Source organism: Balaenoptera musculus, chromosome 20 (assembly GCF_009873245.2).
Source record: "Balaenoptera musculus isolate JJ_BM4_2016_0621 chromosome 20, mBalMus1.pri.v3, whole genome shotgun sequence".
Lineage (NCBI taxonomy): Eukaryota > Metazoa > Chordata > Mammalia > Artiodactyla > Balaenopteridae > Balaenoptera > Balaenoptera musculus.
The window spans coordinates 1,214,779-1,240,693 of record NC_045804.1 but is presented as its reverse complement, the minus strand read 5'-3'; the positions used below and the strand labels follow the sequence as shown (position 1 = coordinate 1,240,693).

Sequence of the window (25,915 nt, the reverse complement as noted above, 5' to 3'; positions counted from 1 at the left end):
ATTCAAAATTTGGCGGGTAAAGGTGGGAATGAGAGTCGGGATCATGACACTATAAGGAGAAAAACAATTAGAGAATACGAGGCCACAAACGGGCATTTCAGGGGATGATGTGATTCTGAGGGCCTTGCTGGGAACCTGATGGGGCAAGAAAGTTGTTATGGCAAATGGCAGACTGGGAGTCATGCTGCAATCCCAGGTCTGGATTCTAGAAATTATTAATATTGCCATAACTTTTCAGTTAAAAATTGCACTTATACCTACAGAAGCCAGTCTCTAAACAATGGTGCAAATAATTCAAGCCTGAAGACATTCTCACCTGCAATGAAATGTATATTTACATGTTCCATTTTATTTAATTCCTAGAAAAATGCTGACCTTTAGGACTGGGCTCTCATTGGGAAATGTAATTTGCTCAGCTAAATAAATACGTATTATTGTAGGACTTCTGACTACACCACTCTTAAAAGCCTTTGCTATGAATTTTAAACCTTCCCCAGAAACAGCCTTTGAAAGGACGTCGTGTACCTCAGGCAAGTGGCCAGATGGGCAGCACACGGCTCACTCTCTCTCTCTAAACTGTAATGATCTTACAGATAGGAAGGCAGGTTAGTCCCAGAAGACAGAGAAAAACTCCAAAAAGACACCGGGAATAGAACAAAAATAAGGTTTTGAAACTGATCTGATGATTTTCAGAAATGCCATACTATGGTCACTGTACATAATTTTTACCTATTCTTTTGATTAGCGTTTTTTCCTCTCTGGCCTTTGAATCCTGGCTCTTCCTCCTGGCTCCAGGGCTTAACCTAAAAGCAGACATTTGGAAGTACATATTCTCATGCAGTATCCCCTAGCGCAGGAGCTACACTTTGTAGATGCCATATGATAAATACAAAGCACTGCTTTGAAAACTTTTTTTTTGGTCAAATCTCTTTTTCCAGACTCGCCTGGCTTTCAAGTTTTAATTTTCCTGCACACCATTTCTTGGAAAACTAGTAGCTAGAGAATTTGTGCCCAATGAGGCATGGGTGGCGGAAGGTGAAAATGTTTCAAAGGGCCCCTGACTTCTTGGCCAGGAAGAAATACGGGACATACAAGTAGAGAAGCTGATTGCTCTGTCTTGCCCACTGATGGGCACTTGGCAGGCAGACCTTAGAAGCATCTGAAGCAATCTCACTCTAAAAACCAAAGGGAACGATACAATTTTTTTGCCTGTAGATATTTTTTTCTGACAACTTTTCTCTATTAATGTAAAATGTATCTATCTCAACTCTCAGTACTTGACTAAGTGAATGTCCTGGAATGTTAAGGCGATATTTTGCTATATCTTAACTGGAAGTTGCATTTACCATTTTAATTTCGATCAAATATTTACTAGTTTTCTCTAGAATATAATCAGTGATTAATTTTTTTGCAAAGCGCCTCTTTCAACTCATCCCGTTAGGAAGACAGCCTCTTTTCATGGACCCCTTAATTTTAATGTCTATTTCATTAGCAGTTAAACATGTATTTGTATTAAATTCTATTGATTTCATTTTGGGAGGATTTAGCTGAACTTTTGGGGGGGGACATATTTCTTTATGTTTATTGATAAAACATTAACAAATGTCATGAAACAATCCAGCCTGAACATGCTGAAACAAAAAGTGGGATAAATATCCTAAGGAGAAAGGAAAGGAAATCCAGCTTTTCAGAACTTCTAGATGGTATAGGGGTTGATAACTGAAGGAGGATAGACCAGAAAATGTTCTTATCTTGGGGTAAAACCTGTAAGTATGATTGTTTTTTCAGCCCTAAAACTTTGTCAAGTGTTGCTGCATGAAAAATTCAGAGAGATGCTATGAACGATTTGCCCCAGAGAGACGTACAGAAAACAGGAAAGAGGAGGGACTGGGCGGGGGTGTGAGGGTGAGTCTGAGGACGTGCCCCAGACGCGTGGTGGGGAACACAAGGGTTCAGGGATGCTTCGTAAATTAAATCGCTTGCTTCCTCTGCGTGCCGGTTGCCATAAATGTAAAACATTGATACAAATGAACTTATTTACAAAACAGAAACAGACTCACAGACTCTGAAAACAGACTTACGGTTCCCAAAGGGGGGGAACGTCAGGGGTGGGGAGGGATAAATTAGGAGTTTGGAATTAGTATATACACGCTACTATGTATGAAATAGATAATCAACAAGGGCCTACTGTACAGCACAGGGGGCTCTACTCAGTATTCTGTAATGACCTGTATGGGAAAAGAATCTGAAAAACAAATTTGTACATGGAGAACTGAATCACTATGCTGTACACCTAAAACCAGCACAACGTTGTAAGTCAACTACACCCCAATAAAATTTTTTTAAAAATTGTTTTTGAAGAAAGGAAAGTGCTTTCTGAGGGGCACTCTGTCTTCACCGATTCATACAGGCCACACTCGAGTGGACACTAGGCCTTTCTCCGCCAGTGACCATCCGGCGGGCCGACACACGAGCGCGGGGCGACCACGAGGTCTGGGCACCAGCCTGGGCTCGGGGCTGCGGCGAGCGGCCCTCGTCCTGCCGGAGCCCAGCGCCCAGCGCCCAGCGCAGAGGTGACGGCCGTCACCAGGCCCGTGCGCCCGCGGCTGGAGCGAGTCCGAGCCCGCAGGGGGCCGCAAGCGCGTGGCGGAAGCCAGTCCCGGGAGGCGGCCGCGGCCAGGGCAGCAGTCCTCGGGCAGAGGCGTCGGAGCCGAGCCTGTGGCGCGGGCGGGGCGGGAGCTGAAGATGAACGCGAGCCCGGCAGGTCGCAGGGGTGGCGGAGGAGCCAGGCTGGGGCGCCAGCGGGGCGGAGGCAGGAGCTAGTGGGTCGCGGAGCCCCGTAGGCCTGGGGGAGCCCGGGGGCCGGGGGAGGAAAGCCGGCGCGGGGTGCGCGGGGTGCGCGGGAGGGCGGCGCCCGCGCAGCACCAGGACACGGGGGCGCCCCCTGCACGAGGTGGGGGCCGAGCCAAGGGGACGGGAGGCCGCGGGACAGGCCGCCTGCGGCGGTGAGCGAGCAGCGGGAAGGAGGTCAGGGCCGCTAGCGGCGCCCGGGAGCCGGAGCGGGTGGACGGGGCCCGGGCACGCTGTGCAGTCTGCACGCGATGAGTTTCAGGCTCCTGCAGGCTACGCCGGGGTTTGTGTGGAAGCCCAGGGCACTTCCAGAAGGGTCTGGAATGCAGTGAGACCGGGGGCGCGGAGGAGGGACAGAACGCTGCTGGCCGTCCACGTCCAGGCGGCAGTGCAGGAGGCCGTGTGCGTCCCCCCCCCCCGAACCAGAAAAGGGGGCCAGAACGGTCCCCGAGGATCGACGGGATTCGAGGGCAAGAGGGACCCAGAGGGCCGAGCAGGGGCCGCCTCCACCGCGCCGGGGGCTGCAGGGGCCGCAGAGCGAGGGCAGGGCCCCGAGGGCAGGGCGACGAGGGCAGGGCCCCGAGGGCAGGGCGACGAGGGCAGGGCGACGAGGGCTGGGCGATGAGGGCTGGGCGACGAGGGCAGGGCCCCGAGGGCAGGGCGACGAGGGCAGGGCCCCGAGGGCAGGGCGACGAGGGCAGGGCGACGAGGGCTGGGCGACGAGGGCAGGGCCCCGAGGGCAGGGCGACGAGGGCAGGGCTCCGAGGGCTGGGCGACGAGGGCAGGGCCCCGAGGGCTGGGCGACGAGGGCTGGGCGACGAGGGCAGGGCCCCGAGGGCAGGGCGACGAGGGCTGGGCGACGAGGGCAGGGCCCCGAGGGCTGGGCTCCGAGGGCTGGGCGACGAGGGCAGGGCGACGAGGGCAGGGCGACGAGGGCAGGGCGACGAGGGCTGGGCTCCGAGGGCAGGGCTCCGAGGGCTGGGCTCCGAGGGCTGGGCGACGAGGGCAGGGCGACGAGGGCAGGGCGACGAGGGCTGGGCGACGAGGGCAGGGCGACGAGGGCAGGGCGACGAGGGCAGGGCCCCGAGGGCTGGGCGACGAGGGCTGGGCGACGAGGGCAGGGCCCCGAGGGCTGGGCGACGAGGGCTGGGCGACGAGGGCAGGGCTCCGAGGGCTGGGCTCCGAGGGCTGGGCTCCGAGGGCTGGGCGACGAGGGCAGGGCCCCGAGGGCTGGGCGACGAGGCTGGGCGACGAGGGCAGGGCTCCGAGGGCAGGGCTCCGAGGGCTGGGCTCCGAGGGCTGGGCTCCGAGGGCAGGGCTCCGAGGGCTGGGCTCCGAGGGCTGGGCGACGAGGGCAGGGCCCCGAGGGCTGGGCGACGAGGGCTGGGCGACGAGGGCAGGGCTCCGAGGGCAGGGCTCCGAGGGCTGGGCTCCGAGGGCTGGGCTCCGAGGGCTGGGCTCCGAGGGCTGGGCTCCGAGGGCTGGGCGACGAGGGCAGGGCTCCGAGGGCTGGGCGACGAGGGCTGGGCGACGAGGGCAGGGCTCCGAGGGCTGGGCGACGAGGGCTGGGCTCCGAGGGCTGGGCGACGAGGGCTGGGCTCCGAGGGCTGGGCGACGAGGGCAGGGCTCCGAGGGCTGGGCGACGAGGGCTGGGCGACGAGGGCAGGGCCCCGAGGGCTGGGCGACGAGGGCTGGGCGACGAGGGCAGGGCTCCGAGGGCTGGGCTCCGAGGGCTGGGCGACGAGGGCTGGGCTCCGAGGGCTGGGCGACGAGGGCAGGGCTCCGAGGGCTGGGCGACGAGGGCTGGGCGACGAGGGCTGGGCGACGAGGGCTGGGCTCCGAGGGCAGGGCTCCGAGGGCTGGGCGACGAGGGCAGGGCCCCGAGGGCTGGGCGACGAGGGCTGGGCGACGAGGGCAGGGCTCCGAGGGCTGGGCTCCGAGGGCTGGGCGACGAGGGCTGGGCTCCGAGGGCTGGGCTCCGAGGGCTGGGCTCCGAGGGCTGGGCGACGAGGGCAGGGCGACGAGGGCTGGGCGACGAGGACAGGGCGACGAGGGCAGGGCTCCGAGGGCTGGGCTCCGAGGGCTGGGCGACGAGGGCTGGGCTCCGAGGGCTGGGCGACGAGGGCTGGGCTCCGAGGGCTGGGCGACGAGGGCAGGGCGCCGAGGGCTGGGCGACGAGGGCTGGGCGACGAGGGCTGGGCGACGAGGGCAGGGCGACGAGGGCTGGGCGACGAGGGCTGGGCGACGAGGGCTGGGCGACGAGGGCTGGGCGACGAGGGCAGGGCGACGAGGGCTGGGCGACGAGGACAGGGCGACGAGGGCAGGGCTCCGAGGGCAGGGCGACGAGGGCAGGGCCCCGAGGGCTGGGCGACGAGGGCTGGGCGACGAGGACGCCGCCAGCAACGCAAGGAGCGGTTTCCGTGAGGGGCGGGGAGCGAAGTCAGACTGTAAAGCGAGAGGAAGCGAGCGGGCGCGGAGCCCAGACAGTGGCCCGAGGGGACGGGGTCGAGAGGGGGTTACTCAGCAGGGCTCCACCTGACCATCCCTCAACTCTCACTGGATCGGGTCTTGAAACTCATGATTGAACAATTACATATACGTAGGACTTCATAAGTGGAAGCACTGTTCTAAATGCTGTTCAAGCAGTAATTCATTTAATTCTCACAGCAATCCCTGCACATCTTTTGTAACTTCCATTTTTTGAAATGAGGAAACCGGGGCCCAGAGAGCCCAGAGAGTAACTTGTTTGAGGTCCCACGGTTTCTAAACGGTGGAGCGGGATTTGAACCCAGGCAGTCTTGGCTCCAGAATCCACGTTATTAAGCCCTGCACGTCTCTGAAATGCAACACAGGGGAGCATGTCTAAGAGGATGCTTTGAGCCTCAGAAAAATGAAACAGTGGTAACAAAAAGACGGGGTTTCGGGTAACACTTCACAGTTTGGCAAAGGTTGAAAAAATTACTCCAAGAGACCCCAGAGCCTGCCATTTTCAGACCACTGTTAGTGTCCTTCCAAAAATAAAGAAGGCTGCTGTACTGACGCCTTTTGTTCATTCATTGATCATTGGACATCATAGAAATAAAGCCATCTGAACGACATGGATTCTCAAAATGATCGGTTTCCTCTTGGAAAACGAATTCTTTGGTCTTCTCACAAACCAATCGTGGCGTGTCTGCCAAAGATCCACGTCTATGAGGCGGTGAGAGACCGTTATTCACCAACATTTCCCTCCTTTGAAATGCTCTTTAAATTAGGTAACGTGCTTATAAAGTTGCTTTTCAGATCATGACCTCTATTCTAAATTGGCCTTAAACATTTTGATTCCAAGGACAACTAGTGATAATTGTAAAAAATCACAGCAAGCAACAAAGCCAACTACAGAAGGAAACATTTCTTCAACAGTCCAAATAAGCAATGACTTCGCTGAGCCCCAGTCTAAAAGCCAAAGGGAAGTTCTACTTGAGTCACAAGGAACCGCGTAAGATGGTGAGGGAGATGCTTCATCCATTTTGGCAGCTCACATATATTTTAAAGTAAAATACATTTTACTTTATTTCCATTTTCACGTGTGTTTGAATACATGGAGCATGAGGGCAAGACCAAAGACGTGGGAGCCTTGGGTTCGAGGCTTGACGCTGCCAACGGCTACGTGAAAAGGACCGCGCACGTCCCCTCAGCTGGGCTCAGGATTTTTATCTGTGAGATGGGAGGAGGATGGGAGAATGGGAGGTTGGGGAGTGAATTCTCTAAGAGTCTTTTCAACTTTAAGATTCTATTAATCCATGAGATATAACAGGACTGCGATTTTAGCTGGTATAAAACGCAAGTTTCACAGGAACCCACTAGATTTAATACTCTGCTCCTTAAACTTTGTTAAGAATAAAGGGAGGATGGATGAGAACAGGAAGATGGTGAACTCGAGTGGAAAACTCAGAAGAAAAGAAATCAGAATAAAAACTCAGCTAGAGAAAAGGTGACTCAGGATCTGATAGACAAGACGGTTATTTGAAATGACCAGCGCTCAGGATCAGTGTTAATGAAAAAGCGTCAGGCCAAGAAGGGAAGGCGGACTTGTCAGCAAGGCTGAGACAGGGCCGCAGCAAATCTGCTCACGCGGAGGAAGACCCGCTTTCCAGGCTGGGCGGGACTGCAGGCCAGGTGTACACCTCTGGCCTCTCCGGTTCAGCGTAACTACCTCGTAGTTCATCCTAGCTGCTCGTTGTGTTCGAGGAAGAAGCCGTGCCTGGTCAGATGGAGAACACGAACCATCTTGCGAGGTTCATCCTGAACTTGCTCCACATTCTAACAGGAGTCCAGACCGTTTCTGCATCCTTCCCCTGGGAGACATGAACTTACAACAAGGTGCTGTTTACTGAGTACACCAAAGAAAAAATCAGGTCAGACTCAGACTCTGTAAACAAGGATCTGCAGATACGATTTAAAAATAAAAGGAGGGACTTCCCTGGTGGCTCAGTGGTTGGGAGTCCGCCTGCCCATGCAGGGTTCGAGCGCTGGTCCGGGAAGATCCCACGTGCCACGGAGCAACTAAGCCCGTGCGCCACAACTACTGAGCCTGCGCTCTAGAGCCCGCAAGCCACAACTACTGAGCCCGTGTGCTGCAACTACTGAGCCTGTGCTCCAGAGCCCGTGAGCCACAACTACTGAGCCTGCGCTCTAGAGCCCACGAGCCACAACTACTGAGCCTGTGTGCCACAACTACTGAGCCTGCCCGCCTAGAGCCTGTGCTCCGCAACAGGAGAGACCACCGCAATGAGAAGCCCGCGCACTGCAACGAAGAGTAGCCCCCACTCGCCCCAACTAGAGAAAGCCCGCGCGCAGCAATGAAGACGCAATGCAGCCAAAAAACTAAATAAAAACTAAAAAATAAAATAAAATAAAAGGAAACTAGATAAGCCAGCTTGGAAGATAGAAAAGTAAGTAAATATATCTCTCTGAGGAATACTGATATTCCTAACCAATATTCCAAATATTGCTAACATTTGAAATAGTTGGCTTTTTAAGCAACAATGAAATACTACTGACAAAAACAATTCACTGCAGGAGAACCAGCAGTCCAGCTGAAATCTGGTCTGAGCTTGATAGGAAGACAAGTTCACTGGAAAGAACTTGAGAAGGACCCGGTTCCTTGGATGAGGAAATGCAGGCTAGCATCGCTTTTGAACTTGGAATGAATCTGCCCCAAGGAATGGCAAGAATATAAGATGGAAAAAGAGCAATTGGGAAGAAAAGAAAAAGTAATGCTTGTTTCTAAGAATGCTGCTGCTTTGTTTTATGAACTAGTCTATTTGTTTTGGCTGCAACTAAACTCAAGAATGTTCTCTGCATATTTTACAGTGTAGTTTATACACATCAAAGGAACAATCTCTCCTTTCATCATTATTTACACATAAAAATAATGCAATTTGTGGTGCATGTAAGATGTTACTTCTTAAAAACCTCTCGAGTCTAATTTATTAATTGCTTGAGATTTAAAGTTAAGCAAGGGTGAGATGCAAATCATACGTTACTCTGAAATATTTCACCACCAAATCTTGGTTTATTAATGAGATGTTGAGCAGCCGTATGAATATTTATTTAGGTGGTCAGAGGGCTTTCGGAAGGGTCCTGGCGCAAGTGACAGAGACATAGAAGCAAAAGGGTCTTGCCTCTCAAAAAAAATGGGGGCTGTGTCTTCGTTTTTAATTCTACTCTTTCCTCTGTGCTTCCAACATTAAAGCATTCCTGTAACCCACCAACCACCCCAGATCGCTTCGCTCCAAATCTCTAGTTTCAGCTGCTACTACTGCTGCTATGATAGCAAAAGACTCCTACTGACGTCCCTGGAAATGACATTTTGGTCTTTTTTGATGGCATGACAGCGTCACATGAATTTTTTCCAATTATATGCATTTGGAAAATATAATCTATGTATAAAAACTAGGTTTATCTTCATTAATTTATTGATTTGATTTAGTTCCTCAAAAAGTCTGTGTAAAGCTATAAGTTAACTCTCTGTTTTATTTCTTTAATGCAACAAATTCCCTAAAAATAACACTATATAAATGTAAAGCAAAGTAAGCAAGGCCTGTCTTAAAATTTTCCCATGATTTACAAGGCATATTTATGCAGAATCAGTTATGATAATACAACTGTGTATTCATAGCTTCACTTTTTTCTAAGAATGTATAACTGTTGGAAAATATATGTATATGTAGCTATGCACATATACGCATTCTATCTTTTCTTGAAAAGGATATATACACACACATACACAAATACACACACACACATATATGCACACATTCCATTTCCTTTTTTAAAAGGGCACCTGTATCTCAGCCTGTACGTGTCAGTGTAGGATCATGTAAACCACAGTCACAAATACATATGAATCACTCCCCCTCTTCCACGGTGGCCCAACCTTGAAGCTGCTGGGCCCACCCCTGAAGACACCACCAGCTCTACTCCTCAGGCCCCTAAATTACCGTCTTTGTCCCCCCTCCCCACTTCCTGCTCTAGATGCTAAGTCCTTCCTCGTCCTTCAAGTGAGATGAGCTCATCTAACTGTCGGGAAGAAAGTCTCTGATGAAACAATTTCACATTAGAGCAGGAACTTCTTCAAGTGGTTGAATGTGTTAACACATCAAGGATCTCTCATCTTCAGAGAGGAGTTTGCTAACCCAAAGGCTTAGGCATTTGATTGCAGACTGTGTGTGTGTGTGTGTGTGTGTATGTGTGTGTGTGTGTGTGTGTGTATGTATGTGTGTGTGTATGTGTGTGTATGTGTGTGTGTGTATGTGTGTGTGTGTGTGTGGATCCCTACTTCTTTTAACTGGAGGGTTGGTGCTGATGTGCTTAAAGCTGCCTTAAAATACAATAATAGACATAAAATTTAGCATATAATAATTCGAGATTATATGCTTTAAGTCAACTAAGTCTTTATTTTTGGGTGCCCAGTACTGTGGGTGCTATGCAGAAAGCAGAAACAAGAAGAGGATCACTAAGCATTAATGACAGAACCTCATGAAAGTATAAGGTTCCCCAGGGACCGGGGCAGTCAGAAAAACTTCCCAGAGGAGGCAGGGAGGACCCTGAGATGGCCTTGGCGACCTCAACAAGGCTGAGGACAGACGAAGAGGCTGCAGTGAGCACGAGTGAAGGCAGGACGCGGCACTGCCGTGAACGTGAGGACAGTGAGAAGTCCAGCTTGGCTAGAACAGAACGTACATGCTGAGGAATACTGAGAAACCTGGATGGGCTTTGAAAGCCGGGCACAAGAGATTGACCTTGTCATTAAAAGAGATCCTTTAAATTCAGTTTAGTAATATGACATTGTAAGAAATGAAAACATCATCAAAAGACATAAAATGAAAAATAAAAAGTCCTATTGCTCTAAAATAACCAGTTACCCATTTCTGAGATGCATTCAGGCAACTTTAAATGTACATAGCATTCTGCATTCTTTTCACTTACTAATGTCGGCAATCTTGTCTCACTTTCACAGAGAGGTCTACTTCATTCTTTTAAAATGGCCTCATACTATTTCATTGCTTGCATGTACCATAATTTATTTTTCCCTAGCTTTTTGCTCAAATAGTGCTACAAAGATATTGTAGAGCCTGGCAACTATATCCACGGAACACATTCCTATGAGTGGAACCAAAGGTTCAAAGGTTATGTGCACTTGAAGTGGCAGTACATTCCCCCACATTGACCTCCAAAGAGGCTGCACTGATTTAAACTTCCAGTAACGCTGCTGCATCACTGGCTATTTTTTCAGGTTCAAAATTTATGCCCATCAAGTGGCAGCCAGGCCCTTCAAAACTCTGCAGTTTCGATTTACATTTTTAACTTAGGAATGAGAATAAGCACATCTTCCCATATTTACTGGATATTACTTTCTGTCTGTGAGTTCTGTGTTCATATCCTTTGCTCTTTTGGTCCACTGGCTGGTTAGTATTTTCCTATTGATTTCTAAGCACTCTTTGTAAGGCAGGGAAATCAGTGATTTAAGATTTCTCTGGCAGAGTTCTTCATGCTGGACCGGAGCTGAGAGCTTTTGGCAGGGACACCAGCTGAGGGAGACTGTTTTAAATCAATCGCAAGTTGAGAAGGGCTCTGAACAGGGTCCTATCAGAAGAATAAGAAATACATTTTAGGACTCTGGTGATACACTTGAGATAAACGGGGATGAAGGAAAGAAAGGACAAAGACGAACCCAAAGTTTCTAACAGGAAACAGAAAGACTGGGGGTAACCCTGATAGACTGGAAAGAAGAGCCAATTTGGAAGGGAAGATGCTAATTTCATGTTGCAATTACTGAGTGTGAAATAGTGGTGCCTTCTCCAAAAGAAGACGATTTACAGGCAGTGGGAGATACGCGGCCCAACCAGGAATCAGGCAAGGGTTCTGGGAAGCATCTCTATAGAAGTGACAGCTCAAGTCACAGGGGAGATGAGCTCACTGTGCAGGGAAAAGGAGAAGCAAAGCCCAGGACACGGGCTTGAGGACACCCACGAGGAGGGAGAGAGACCAGCAGAGGAGACAGGCCAAGAGAAGAGTGCGTTTCTAGAGCAGGGGTGAGCAAACAGTGGCCAGTGGGCCATATCTGCCACCTGGCCTGTCTTCCTAAATAAAGTTTTATTGGGACATAGCCTCGCCCACTTGTTGACTGACTGTCTAAGGCTGCTTTCACACCACAACAGCAAGAGCTGGGTAATTGTGACAGAGACCGTATGGCCCCCAAAACCTAGAATATTTACTATCCAGCCCTTTTACAGAAAAAGTTTTCCAAGCCTTGCTCTAGAAGGAAAGTTGTTGGTCAATTCGGTCAAATGCCGCATGGAGTTGGAGGATGATTAGAAGTGGGAAAACACCGCCCAATTTAGACAAGAGTTAGCAGGCTACTTCAAAGACTGTGGCATTGGGATTAGAAAAGGGGCTTTAAAGGGACATTTGGTAGAGCTGACTCATACGCATCAGAAAAAGCAGAGCACGAGGTTGGCGGGTAGCTAGAAAGCGTACCAGGAAGGGTGGTGAAATGCCGTCCATCCAGCCATCTGTCCTTACACCCCTTGTACTGCGAAGGCAGACGGTCCTCATGACCAGGGGGACCAGAGCTGGAAGGGAGCTTCATCAGGGAAGCGGGGGGAGGGGACCATGGGCAGCTGAAGGCTGGTGAAAGTTTAATAACGCTGGGAAAAGCTGGCTCTCAAGAAGCATGTGCAGCAGTGTGCCCCGATTTCCACGGTGCACGTGCTCCAGCTGGCAGCACTCCTGACAACGTACCAGTCGGCTCCTTCAAGCCAGCATACCAACTGGCTGATGCTGTCACCAGCGCTGAGGCTGGGGGATGGAGCCTAGGAAGACAGGAGCAGGGAGTGGAATCCTTTCCCAGGAAACCCGGGGAAGCAAGGGGTAATGTCATGGTAGCTGGAAGGAAAAGGCACGAACTTCAGTACTGGGAAGTGGTGACAGAGAGGCTGGCTGAGTCACCAGGCACTGAACAGAAGCTCAGCTTCTGCCAGAGTGAGGCAGCCATTTGTGGTGAGACACCGCCAAATTTTTAAATAAAATTAGCTTAATATATTAAAATCATTATCAAGTCTTCCAATAATTAGGATCCTATATAACCCAGCGCTTCTGAATATACACATGTATGTAAATATATACAATTACCTGTATAAACACATATGTATACATGGTGATCATTCAGTCATTTTAGTTGTTGCTGCCTACATAATGATGAAATTATATATTTCAGTCCATCATACTGACATTGAAATAGCTTCTGATACAGTTCGGAATTATTAAAGATGAAAATATTTCCAAATAGTTATTTGTTAATTTTTTATACATTAAAAAACCTGAATGATACATCTATATTCCAATGTCTGATTAGCCACAGCAATTCGTATTTTGGACGGGGCAGTAACTGAATTAACCGTGTAGAATCGCTTAACGACTCCGCTCTTGCAGAGGGTACCGCCCACGCCGCCAGGGCGGGGAAGAACCCGTCTCACCTGGGCTCCTGCAGTCACTCGCGGTCAGTCACGCGCTCTGCCAGCCAGCCCTACTCGATTCCTTAGTACACACAGGCAGGGTCCCAGGGGCTAAAAACATTTTTCATAGTGCTTGAAGGTTTTTTCCCACTGAACAAATAATCTTCAACTAGTCTTTAAATACAACAAAAGTCTGCCAGAGAGCAGACCTGGAGGAAAGGCGGGGGTCGAGCGCTTGGGGGGACCGTGCCTGTCCTCTCCGCTCACGCGCTGCCATCGCGCCTCCTTGCTCCAGCAGCAGGGCCATAGCTCACTGCCTCACTGTATCCAAGCCCGTCTTCTGCAGTTTCCTTCCTGGACAATGGCCCTCATGCTTTATGCTGCCGTGACTGAATGGCTGTCTTCCTTTCTGAGTGAGCAGGCAAGCCTTCTTGGGTGGGATGGGAAGTACACCTCTCTTCTTAGCGTTATTCATTCCGATTCTGCGCCCTCCACGCCCTTAGGACGTGCAGGCAGGGGAGACGACAATTAAATAACGAGCGAGCGGGTCCCAAACAAAGCCATGTGATGCTAGGCACTGAGCTTTCTCTGTTTCCCAACGCTCCTGAAACCCCACAATGAGGTCTGTAATTTTATTCTTTGAGAAATGGATTCCTGTAAGCTTTTAGCACAGTGAGAATTGCCCAATCTTATGAAATGTTCTTTTTTCCCCTCCCTCAAGCCCTTCGGGTAACACAGACCAGATTTCTAGATGTCCTACTGGCAGCCGACCTTTTCTCGTGAACTCTAGTCAGTGGCCAAGGGAGAGGAGCGTCCGTGCTTTAGAATCTCTTTTCTGGGCCTGCAAGCAAAAATTTGATGACATTTCTCCTTGATATGAAATCTCTGCTCGGACATCTGGCTTCACAGTGAGGAACTTTCAATACACCAGCTTCAAAGAAAGGGCTTAGCCGTGGTGGGGCATGATGCCAGAGGAATGTTCCCCGGTCTTTCCATACAACTATTTCTATCAGTTTCCCCCCCATGAACTTCTGTGAGTTCAGCGGAGAGCGCTCACTGCCGAGCAGATGACTTGGCTTTGGGGTACAGCCTGGTGGGACCTCCCCCTGGAGTGCTGGAGTACAGAAATTATGTGTAAACAAGGTGTAGGGTATTTTATTAGGATCTGCCTATTGGGCAAAACATGTTACTGTTACCACAAATCTAGTTATTTTTGCATATCTGCTATAGCGTCACAAAACATTTACAAGCTTGCTGCCATCAATTAAATGAGAATAAAGTGACATGATTAAGTTTAATAAAGTTTAATAAAGTTTCCAGAGCCTTGATTTATGTGGTAACATCATTCAGTTACTCATCATTCAGTATATTTCTAGAACTTCCACTAAGCCATGAACTTCAATAAGTGTTTGCTCTCAAGAGGCTTAGAGTCTACCTGGTGATAAAGAGAAGGAATCAAGTACAGGTCACAGTCTCCCCTTTGCCCCCAAACCCTCTTCAAACCATGAATGGTTTTTGAAAGGCTGCGGTTAGCTTGTGCAGCAACAAACCCTGACTGGCGCTGTGCGGGCGTTCAGAGTCCCTACCTGTCCCGTTTGGGGGATTCACATGCGTCACTCTGCACACGAGTTTGGGTGCAGCGTGTTGTCCCAGACCCACCTGGAGATAAAGACAAGCAGTACACCACCTCCCTAGACCTGCAGATGCTGATTTGCAAAACACATTCTAGGTTTTGGATAAGGGGTTGGGGACCACCATTACAGTGCAGCGAAAACTTCACTAGAGGAAGGGGCAAGGCTGGCATGGGCTTCTCACTCAGACACCTCACAGAAAGATGACATTGAAACCTTAAGAGAAAGGACTCTACACGGAGCTCGTGTGATCACAGAGAGCGTGAAGGTTGAGGGCTGGCTGTTGATACAGTGGAGAGAAGGGCCACATCTAGACAAGCGGTTCTCAAAGTTACGGGTCTCTGGACCCCTTTACACTCTTAAAAAATCAAGAACCCCGAAGAGGTTTTGTTTATGTGGGTTATATCTACTGATATTCCCTATATTAGAAATTAAAATTAACTATTAAAACATTTATTAATTCATTTAAAAACACCAGTAATAAACCCATTATGTATGAACCTAAACATATATTTTTAAAATAAAAGTAACTCTTTTTCCAAAGCAAGAAAAAACTAGTGAGGAGTGTGGCTATGGTTTATACTTTTGCAAATCTCAACGCCTGGCTCAGCAGAAGGAGCTAGGTTCTCATCTCTGCTTCTGCATTCAGTCTCTTACGAGATGTTGCTCTGGCTGAAGTATAGGAAGACAATCTAGTCTCACACGGGTAAGCGGTTGAAAAGGGAGGGGTAGTTTAGTAACCTTTCAGATGACTGTGGGTATTCCTTGTGACTACATCAAAAATTGACAAGCGGTAGTTTCTTAAAAATGTTAGCTGCCATGCGGAATCTGAAACTCTATCAGTAAACTTTGTGTACCGTTAACATTAAAATCCACTGGTCCACTTTGTTTTTTGAATGGGTCTTTCACCTATGCGTGATTTTGTAACAACAGTGATTTGGAAAACACTAGTTCACAGAGTTATAAAAATCTTCCAAATGTTGATACACTTCATTAATTCTTTCCTGTTTCTTCCCGTGCACATCATTAGTAATACCACTGATCTTGTCGGAAAAGTCTTCAAGTACTGGGAAGCTGTCAAGCTTGCAGTGATGGTATAAGTTTTCCAAGTTCCTAATTTTTGCTTGAAAGCTCAAACTTTATCATTAGCAACAATAATAGGCAGTTGCTGTCCTTGAAGTGTCAGACTCACTTCCTTCATTTTCAAGAAAACCTCTGCCACGTAGTCAGAACAGAATATGCGTAGTTTGCCTGTCAATCGTTCCTTCCAAGTGACTAGAGTTCAGCTCACACTCAAACAAATGCAGAGCTGCTTCTCCTCAAGAAAACCATCCTACTTCAGTATGCAGCAGGAGTGCTTTATGTGTACTTCCTATTAATGTTAGAAGATGTGTTCTCAGGGATTGAGATATAATAAAATTAATACTCTTTATTTCAGTTTTTTTTAAAGCACAAGTATGTGGTGGTGAAGAAAACGACTACATACAGTAGTTTTTTCTTGCTTTGGAAAAAGAGTTACTTTTATTTTTAAAATATATGTTTAGGTTCATACAGTTCAGTGTCAATGCCACGTCTCATGATGAAACACCAGCAGTTTTATCCTCCACTGCGTTTACACCATCAGTGCAAATGTGAACACAGTGAAAAAGGCATCTGATGTCTTTGTCCTATTATGAAAGTAGTTTTGACCTTGCGGAGCCCCTGAAAAGATCTCAGGGGCCCACAGGGGTCAGGGGTCTGAGGACAACACCTTGAGAACCACTGGTTTAGGTGGTGAAGTGTTTCATATGCCATGCTACAAGGGTAGACTTCATCCCGTAGGCAATGGAAAGCCACCGACGGATTTTAAGAAGCAAACCACATACTCATATTTGTGTTTTCAAAAGGTCCCTTTATGGGACTTCCCTGGTGGTCCAGTGGGAAGGAATCCATCTTCCAACGCAGGGGACGCGGGTTAGATCCCTGGTCAGGGAACTAAGATCCCACATGCCGTGGGGCAAATAAGCCCGTGTGCCACAACTACTGAGCTCGCGCGCCTCAACAAGAGAGCCTGCATGCTGCAAACTACAGAGCCCACGCGCCCTGGAGCCCACGCACCACAACTAGAGAGAAGCCCACGCACCACGACTAAAAGCCCGCGTGCCGCAACTAAGAGCCCACGTGCCACAGCTAAGACCTGATGCAGCAAAAAAATTAAAAAAAAATTAAAAAAAAGAAAGGTCACTTTATCAACAGTTTGAGGGACAGATTTGAGAGGGGCAAGCTATTGGCAGTGATTCTACAAAAAAGGGATTGTAACAGGCAAAGTCAAAGATGTGAAGGTCTAAGAAGGTAGGAGCTAGCGATTGGGGGGTGGGGTGTGCATTTGGAAATATGCAGACGTTATTCTAGGAACTGACCTTGGGGAGGGAAGGGAGGCAAAGAATTCATTCAAGGGGGCTTCCAGAATCTGACTTGAGTGACTGAGTGGATGATGGTGGTACTTTAATTCTTATAATCAGTACAAGAAGAACAGGTTGGGGTGAGAGAAGAGTGGAAGGAAGATAGAGTCAGTTTATGGTGTATCTACTTTGAACAGCCTGAGGGTCATCCAAGTGAAACTGTGCAACAATACTTAAAAATGTGGATTGACCACCTGCCAATGCAGGGGACACAGGTTCCCTGGTCTGGGAAGATCCCACATGCTGCGGAGCAACTAAGCCCACGCGCTACAACTACTGAGCCTGTGCTCTAGAGCCCGTGAGCCACAACTACTGAGCCCACATGCCACAACTACTGAAGCCTGTGTGCCTAGAGCCCGTGCTCTGCAACAAGAGAAGCCACTGCAGTGAGAAACCCGGGCACCACAACGAAGAGTAGCCCCCGCTCACTGCAACTAGAGAAAGCCCGCGTGCAGCAATGAAGACCCAATGCAGCCATAAATAAATAAATAAATAAATAAATAAAAATAAAATAAAATTTCCATCCTGTTAAAAAAAAATGTGGATTGAGAGCTCAGAAAAAGTCTGGGTGGAGGTGGAGATTCAAAATTCATTTGCATGGAAGTTTGCATGAGGGGCTGGGATTGTCCAGGGATAGCAGATACAAAGAAAACAGAAGAGGCTTTGCTTAACACCAATATTTGAGTGTCAAAAAGAGGAAGAGGAGACGGGGGATGGGAGAAATGGTTTCAGGATGGTTGATGAACTGGGAAAGCAGTGCCATGGAGCTAAGGCAGTTTTTAGAGCCTGTTTATGTGGCAGATTAAGTCACTGTTCATAGATGCTCATGGTCCCAGACTAGAGAGAGTGTATGATTTCCCTGCCCCACTGATGTGGATGGAAATGAAGCTGAGGCCGCAGGGACGTTTTTCCTGCTCATTTTTTGCCCTCCTGTAACCCACCCTGAGGACACCCAGGCAGCTACTAGTCCAAGGAGACTGTACAGACGAGTAGCGTAGGCCTGAGCCCAATCTAAAGCCTGGAGTCAAAGCACACTAATGGTCCATAGATATGTTTTAAGAAAAACAAATATTTGTTATGACAAGTCACTGAACTTGGGGGATTGTTTGTTACACTGCATTGTGGCAAGTGTTGACTAACACAGGTTCCTCCTTAAATGTTACTAAGGAGTCAAACAGGCTTCTAAGATCACACAGGAGACTGAATTTCCCTCTCCCAACACCAAATGAAGTGAGTAAATACGAGTAAAAATGAGCAGAAAAGCACTAAGGCACTGAGATAGGGTAGTAAGGTGGACATGATAGGAAAAAACCCTCAAGGGCTTGTGGTGAAGGAAACAAACATGACTCTGGAGACACTACAGCGTTTCAGTCACTTGACTTCAGAATCTGCCCATGTCCCCAAATTGTTACTTTGTTAGGGTTAACAAAGCCCCAGGACTTCCCACTAATACCACCAACTTTGAAGACAAGGACACTGTGTGGGTAGCCTCAGCTTTCTCCTCTTCTGGCTGTGGGATGGGTGGGAAAACAGGTAGAAGTCAGGGCTGTCTACCTCTGAGGAAAGTGAAGGTGTCCAGCCTTCAGGAAGACACACCAAGTTGGGATAATTCAACCCCCAATGGATTCTATGATGCCCCCCCCCCGCCCCCCATTAAGGTAGTGCAAACTCAGCAACTGAACAGTCAGCCCAACCAGACTGCAGGCACGCCTCTACTCCAGCTCGCCCTCTCCTTCCCTCGGGTTCCAGAAAATGCAGAGACACTACAAATGAGTGTTACTGATGCAGGGGAGATGAGCTGTGTTTCAGAAACATTTGATATGGGACGTTGAACGTTTAGAGGGGTGCTGGTTAACTGCTGAATGTATCCTGGTTAATCTATTAAACTGAACAGATAAAGAAAGACTGCTCCAGGAATCCCCCAGAAAATGCAAATCATTGACGTGGGGGAAAGCTCCAACCTTGCCCAGCCTTCTCCATAGCAATGTTAACTGCTAGATGAGCAACATATAAGTTCTCAGGGGAAAAAATGAAAACAAGTATATTGTGCCATCTAACATGTCATTCAAACATAAAGGTCATTGGCAGACATTCTTAGACATGGAAAAACTCGGGGAAGGTAGTACCGTGAATCTTGAAGGAACTACTTGACCATGAAATCCAGCCAATTAAGAACCACATCAAAGTAAAAACTTCGGGAATGGAAGTGCAAAAGGCTGGGGTATAAAAGGCCTAGTGGTAAGCACCATGCCCTTTAAAGATAGCATGGGTATTAAACTAAGGGTTATGGTTAAAGACAAATTGTGAATATCGTAAACCCAGACGCTGTAAAGATACAACACAACCCCAGGCAGGAGGTGGTGAGGAGGGGTAATGGGAGCAACTGTGAGTATTCTAATCTACTCAGCTTTCAGCCCCAAATCAAATTCTGCCCAAAAGTTTAACAATTCCTCCTGTTTTAGTCTAGCTTCTTTCATCAGCTGAATTTAAGTAAAATTAACTTGAGATTTATCTAAAACTAAAAAAATACCGGATCTAGAGTATTTACCCATTCTGTACGTCTCTCTGGCTTTCCTTCTCTTTTCTCCTTATATGTAGTCGGATATCTGAAATGATGTTCATCTTAATGCCAAGATGGCTATTTCTGGGTGATGAAATCCGTGGTGACTTTAAATATTTTTACCTTTCTGGCTCCCTGCATTTTGAATTATTTACGAGTATATCCCATTATCCATTTTTTTACAAAAATAGAGTAGATTTTCTTAAAAAATATGTCCTGATGTTAATGACCAATGTTGATTCTGGGTGGTAGGGATACAGACACAGGTTTTCCCTGTACTATTCTGTGCAGGTGACGGGCAAGGGGAGAAGGAGCTGGACGCTGAGCACAGACCACTGCTGGGATCTACGTGGCCTCCCAACCTCTTCCCCTCCCCCCTCTGAGAGGTGGCCACCATCTCCCCTCCCCCTGGTTCGGGGCTGGGACCTGGCTTGACCAATAGAATGCGGTGGAAGTGCCACCGTGAGTCTCCTACGGTAGCCGTAAGGGAAGCGCGGGTCTGCCTTCACCTACTTGAACCCCACTCTTAGACAGCGGCTTCCACGTACAAGGTCTGACTGCCCAGAGAACGAGGCGACGTGGGGGGTCTGGACCCACCCTGGATGCCGCAGCCCCAGCCAAGCTTCCTGGAGAATGTATGCTGACGAGGCCCCCAAGCCCCAATGCCACACATGGAGCAGAAGACCCACCCAGCCCGACCCCGCCCACATCTCTGGTCCAAAGGATCGTGGGCACGTAACACAGCTGTGGCTTTAAACTACCAAGTTTTGGGGTGGCTTGTTCTACAGTAGAGATAGCTCTTTTTAGAAGCTTGAGTCTGAAGGTGAGGAGTGGACTAAAGCAGTAAATAAGTGATGAAGATTTTTTGCTCTCGAGATGGGGTGTACGACAGCATGAAAGATCTGCTCGCGTGACTGCACTTCTATTGCTCTACCTCCTTCTGCACTCCAGGAATTCCATTCTGCGAGGGGCCTCGCTTCTTAGCCACAAGGCTCGTGCCTGCTGTGAGTCTCGGCTGCATGACTGCCTTATGACCACTGGGTTCCTCTGGGCTAAGGCGCTTCCTTTTTTACCAAACACTTTGTATTGTCTCTTATTGTAAGATTGTTGTTATAACTTAAAGTATAGAGCTAAGATAAAAGAAGAAAATTACCACAAATTCCACCACTCAGAGATAACCACTAGTAAAATTTTGATATGTAATTCCAGTCTTTTTTTCTCTTTATATGCACTTTTTTTGGGCAAAGATGACCTCATATGTACCTACTGTTTTGTAAACTGCATTTTCATTGACAACTATCTTGCGAACATCTTCAAGATCCTTAAATATCCTTCTCCAACATCGCTTTCAATATTGCTTAGTTTTCAGCTGATGTGCTACGGTGGAAAAGGAAGTATAGCAAGGAGACCAAAAATGCCGGAGCTGTGGACGCCTTTCACATGACGGGAGATCAACGAACGGTTAAGAGATAAATGAGTGAGTGCGAGAATGAGCATCTTTCTGGCTAGCTAAAGCTCAGGGCGAGTCTTTAACTGCCACGTAGGGCAAATTCTGGAAGTGGGTCAAAGCCTAGGCACGTCTCTCGGGCAATATAGTAATGGTAGGTATTGCCAAATTATTCTCCAGAACTGTTTTATCGTGTTACACTACCCCAGACTGGTGGCCCTTTAATTGGGTTTCAGCGGCCTCCTCGATACCTCCGTTTTCTCTGAAGACTGACTTTAATGAAAGGCCTCCTTACCCACGGGAACACTCTGAGGCCCTGGCCGAGCGAGCGCTGGGCCTTCTGTGCACTCTGTTCTCCACCCAGAAAGTGGGGTGAGGCACACTTCATAGTGAGCACGCACACTGTTCTTATAGTGAATATTTAAACACAGTAAGACGTAATACTACAAAGTATGAGGTCCATACGAGCTTACTTGAATGTACATGCAGGCAAATGTACTTGGTCTCAGAAAACCAAATACAAGCCTCGTGGTGACTCTGTCTCTCTCTGAGTATCTCTATCCCTCCATGTATCTGCGTGTACAAAACACTCAAACACAATTAGAATGTCCAGATCAAACAACTGTTGCAAAAGTGCTGTCATCATTCAGGCAGACAGGGAATCAGAGTGACGACACCCTGACTTGGTTACGCACTTGGTCACTGATTCACTTTCACAGACAATGTAGATGCAGGGGTCTGGTGTAATGGTTAATAGCTGAGGCTGTCAGGTCAGAAGACCGTGACTTGAACCTGGCTCTGACAGTTATCTGGCCATCTGATCTCTGGCTGGTTACTTCACCCCAGAGCCTCAGTTTTTCCGTCTGTAAGATGGGGATGATAGAAACACTCTTACTCGTAAAGATTACTCATAAAGCTTAAATGAGACAATGGAACGTGAGGTGAATGAAAATGTTTGGTAAAGAGCCTGGTACGTACTACTTGTTGAAGAAATATCAGCTATTATCCCTATTATTTTTTGTGACATAGCCTAAAAAAAAAACGTGCAAGGCAACGAGTCCTAATACATTAACTATCTGATATAGGTTAGTAAAAGAAAAAGTCATTCACTTTATCCATAATCTACGTGAGTGAATCAAAACTCAACTATGTCTTATCTACATTGTGATTTTAATTATTTTCAGGTACCTATGTTTTGGTCATTATATGTCATAAATATAATATAAATATATATATGTACATATATATATATACTGCCATCTTTTAACTTCAACTTCAGTCTTTATGATTTGACAGTCTGTTGGAAATTAGGGTCAGAATGTTTTCCCCTTTTAACAGGTGAATGGATTAAAACTGCAAAAAAATTAATTAAAAATAGGCAGTTATACTAATTACATTTCTTTCAAGATGTTTTAATCTTTAAGAAACAGTACTGGAAACTCTGTTGTTATGAAGTAAATGAATGTTCCCCTTTGGCATATATTAGGATTCAATTACTTATTTAAAATGTGGAAATTACCTACCACTTGGTATTTGGGTATCAAGTGGAAAAGAAACTCACTTAAAATGAAATTTTTATATAGCAAAAGAATTTAAATAAAGTTGTCAGCTCAGTTCACGCAAAGCAAAACTGTTCTACAGATCAATGAGTACTTCCTCTGCATCTATAAATGAAGAGTTTCAAAGATTTGTTAAAATTACCAGAATACGAAAAAGAAACATCTGTTTTTGTCTCATCACACGTAGGGGGAGAAGACGCTCACAGATGGAAAAATACAGGGAAAATCTCATTAACAACAAAACAAGTCCTCACCTCTAAAGTGAGGAGGCTGGGTATACTGGCCTCTAAGGTTCGGTCCATGTCTTAAGGTTTCTCTTCTATTCAGTGCTGTCCAGGCTTAAAGGGTATATACAACAAAGCAACTGACATTAACACTGACTTCTCCCTAAGTTACTCAGATTGCCTACAATAGGCTACAGAAAAGAAAGATGGCGGGATTAGGCAGAAAAAGGCAGTGACCCAAGTGTCTCTTTTATTTTTCTTTGTTTTGTATGATTACATACTTCAAGCATTGTTATAACAAAGTAAAATCACTGAAAAATAATCTTTTACTGGGAATTCTTTAAAAAATGTTTTGTTCTCTTTTAAATCTTATTTATAAAGGTTTCCAGATGCTTATCCTCACAGATTAAACACAGCATGATGTAGACACTTACAAAAATATTCACTGCTATGAAGCCAAGAAGAAACTACTTTGAGATCTAACTGCCTATCACCTAAAGAATCAGGGTCCAGGGGATTTTCTGTTGCTATTAAAGGTGTGATCCTCTGAAGCCATTTGGAAACAACCTAGGTTCTCAGCAGCAACACAGTACGGTGTCAAAGCACATCAGACGGTTGGCATTCCAAACCTCAAACAGGTTCTTTCTCATTATGCGAATCCATAATGAAAGGATGTGGGCAGAGAATAGAATGTCAACCGGAAGCTGACTTCTGAATTTATTAGCCAGCAGTACTGGGCTAAAACAGTCGTTCTGACTTCAAGAGACAGCTCCAAAGTGGTTCTCAAGAGAAAGGACAGGGTATTTTTCAAATATTTGTTCAATGTGAGTGGACCGAGCTTGCCCAAAATGACTTTTTCCGCTGGCATGTGACCTTTTGGAGGGCAGGCAGCCTGAGTCACTGGCTGCGTCAAAGGCAGAGTCCGGGGGATGGATCACTGCAGGCTGTGCGAGCAAACCAGACGCCTGCACCCACCCGCCCTCCTTCTCGTCACATGAGAGCAGCCGGTACCGCCGCTTACTGGGGCCTCCAGATTACCTTGATTGCTCGGTCACTATCTCTAATCAGCTGCTGCTTCTCATCGTCAAACTTCTGCGCGACGTCCTGGAGCCGCCTTTCTGCAGCGAACCGCTGCTGGTTGCTCTCCTCTTTCAGAGAGGAGATGGTCGTCCGAAGCTCTGCTGTGATCTAGAATGAAAACAGCATGCTGTAGCTTCAAATTCTTCAGTGAGAGGCCTCTATTGTATATGTATTTATGCTTCACGAAAGAATGGATTTGGCAAAACTCTAGTCCACAAACTAAATATTTTCAATTAGTGTTATCACGCACACTAACGCATGAAATTCCACACAATAAAAGACTATAATAAAACTGTGAATGGTGAACAACTGCTGAACCAAATATACTTGGAAGCCGTTCCCACTATAACATTCCACAAGGTTTACTCATCAGAGGAAAGAACATCTGTGATCTCAAAAATATGAAATGTGTCAGGATTTATTTTACTGAGAGACATACTTGTTAGAGTGAAAAAAAAACTATTTTGCCTTTCATAATACTTTGAACTCTAATAACCAAAGAAAATCATGAACAGAGTTCATGGTTCATAGTTACCTAATTCTACACAATGATTTTTGAGTGTTTACTAACGCTTGTGTACTGTGCTAAGCACTTCAGTTCCTGTGTCAGTTACTACTGTGTGACAAGCACCGCCATTGCCCATCTTTTATAAATGGAGAGACAGAGGCAGAGCAAGAGGTCAACCTGTGACGTTGCTGAAGATGCCATGCGACCAGGAGACAGGCAGGATTTGAACCCTGCAGACAGGTCGACTGCTGTACTAGTCGGTTCCTCTTAACTAGCTACTACTTTGTCTTCCCTTTAAACAAGGTTTTGGTATTGAAGAGAAGTTTATTATGATATAGTTCTAAATAGGTTGCTTTCTTCCTAACTGATATATATCCATGAAAGTTTATTTTTGGTTCAAACGAGTCACTTCAGAGGCTCCCGTAGTATTCTCTACATTTGAGAATCGGGTCTCTCCATGACTGGGTTCCCTCCATGGTCTCAAAGCAAATCGGATGAGGGACCTTTTCTTTAATAGGTTTACTGAGAGCACTGCTCTTCCTTTGGTTTGGATGTACCCATTTCCTTTCAAATTCAATAGTGATGACCTTTCAAAAGCAGGAAATGGTTGTGTCTTCTAACAAAAGAAGCAACCTTCGTCCTGGGTTAGAACTTTATGCTGTTGGGTCTACAGGAGAAGGGCTGGTTGGTGAGAAACACTGGACCAGTTAGTGCTATATGTTCCTTGAAGCTCAGTTTTTCAACTATTATTTGATGACAAAACTAGATTACAGTATCATAAGGCAGTAAATAGAAAGTGTCTGGAGTCTTCCAGATGCCAAGTGCTATAGAAACATTAGTTGTTACTACTGACATAAGTAGCATATTTACCCAAAAAAGGAACATTTAAGCTTTGAGAAGTGAGCAAACTCACTGTAACAAAGCTTAACACTTAGAATTTGTAAATAACCAAATATAAAACAAGTGTGAAATAAATGACAAAATATATGAATATTTTAAAATGCAAACTTGAACCTTCTGCAATGGGAAGAGGGATTCATTGACTGAGAATGAAGATGTTTTCATCTGTTTTCTGAATTTTGATTAAGTGTTTCCATTCTGGCTGCAATTCAGTTAATTCTCATAGCCCTTCTATGAAACAGGGAAGGTTAAATTCTTAGAGTAAATGTCAAAAACTGAGGCGCAGAATAAGCAGCTCACTCACAGTCACAGAGCAAGAGGAGCCGGAGATAAGAAACAGCCAGATTTCCTTGGCCCAGCATGAATCTTAAGAGTGATATTTTATAAGAACATGGGGCCAAATAGTAAAAATAACTATTTCAATGACTATTGCAGTGTTTCAAGTTGAGTAAACTGAAACGTGGTAGAAGTGTTGAGTTTAATTCTGTAATGTGTTCAGTGTGTGTGTGTGTGTGTGTGTGCACGTGTGCGTGCGCGCACGTGTGTGTTTAGTTCTGTCACGCAATTTTATCACGTGTAGATTCGTATACCACCACCACGATTACACAGTGCATTTTTACGGTACAAAGTAATTTCGTGCCTTTAAAAATTAGTAAGATTTAGATTCGCTTCTAACTGACCAAGACTGAAGGTAAAAAATATTTGGGGGCTCTT

General features: G+C 46.9%; 1 protein-coding gene across 1 annotated transcript in view; it reads right to left on the bottom strand.

Annotated features, from left to right (window-relative positions):
* Positions 1 to 25,915, bottom strand: part of CEP112 (centrosomal protein 112) — a 437,864-nt gene that overhangs the window by 72,692 nt on the left and 339,257 nt on the right. The window contains exon 23 of the mRNA XM_036835732.1: positions 23,752 to 23,901. Coding sequence (XP_036691627.1) covers positions 23,752 to 23,901 — 150 coding nt within the window. The remainder of the gene's footprint in view (positions 1 to 23,751; positions 23,902 to 25,915) is intronic.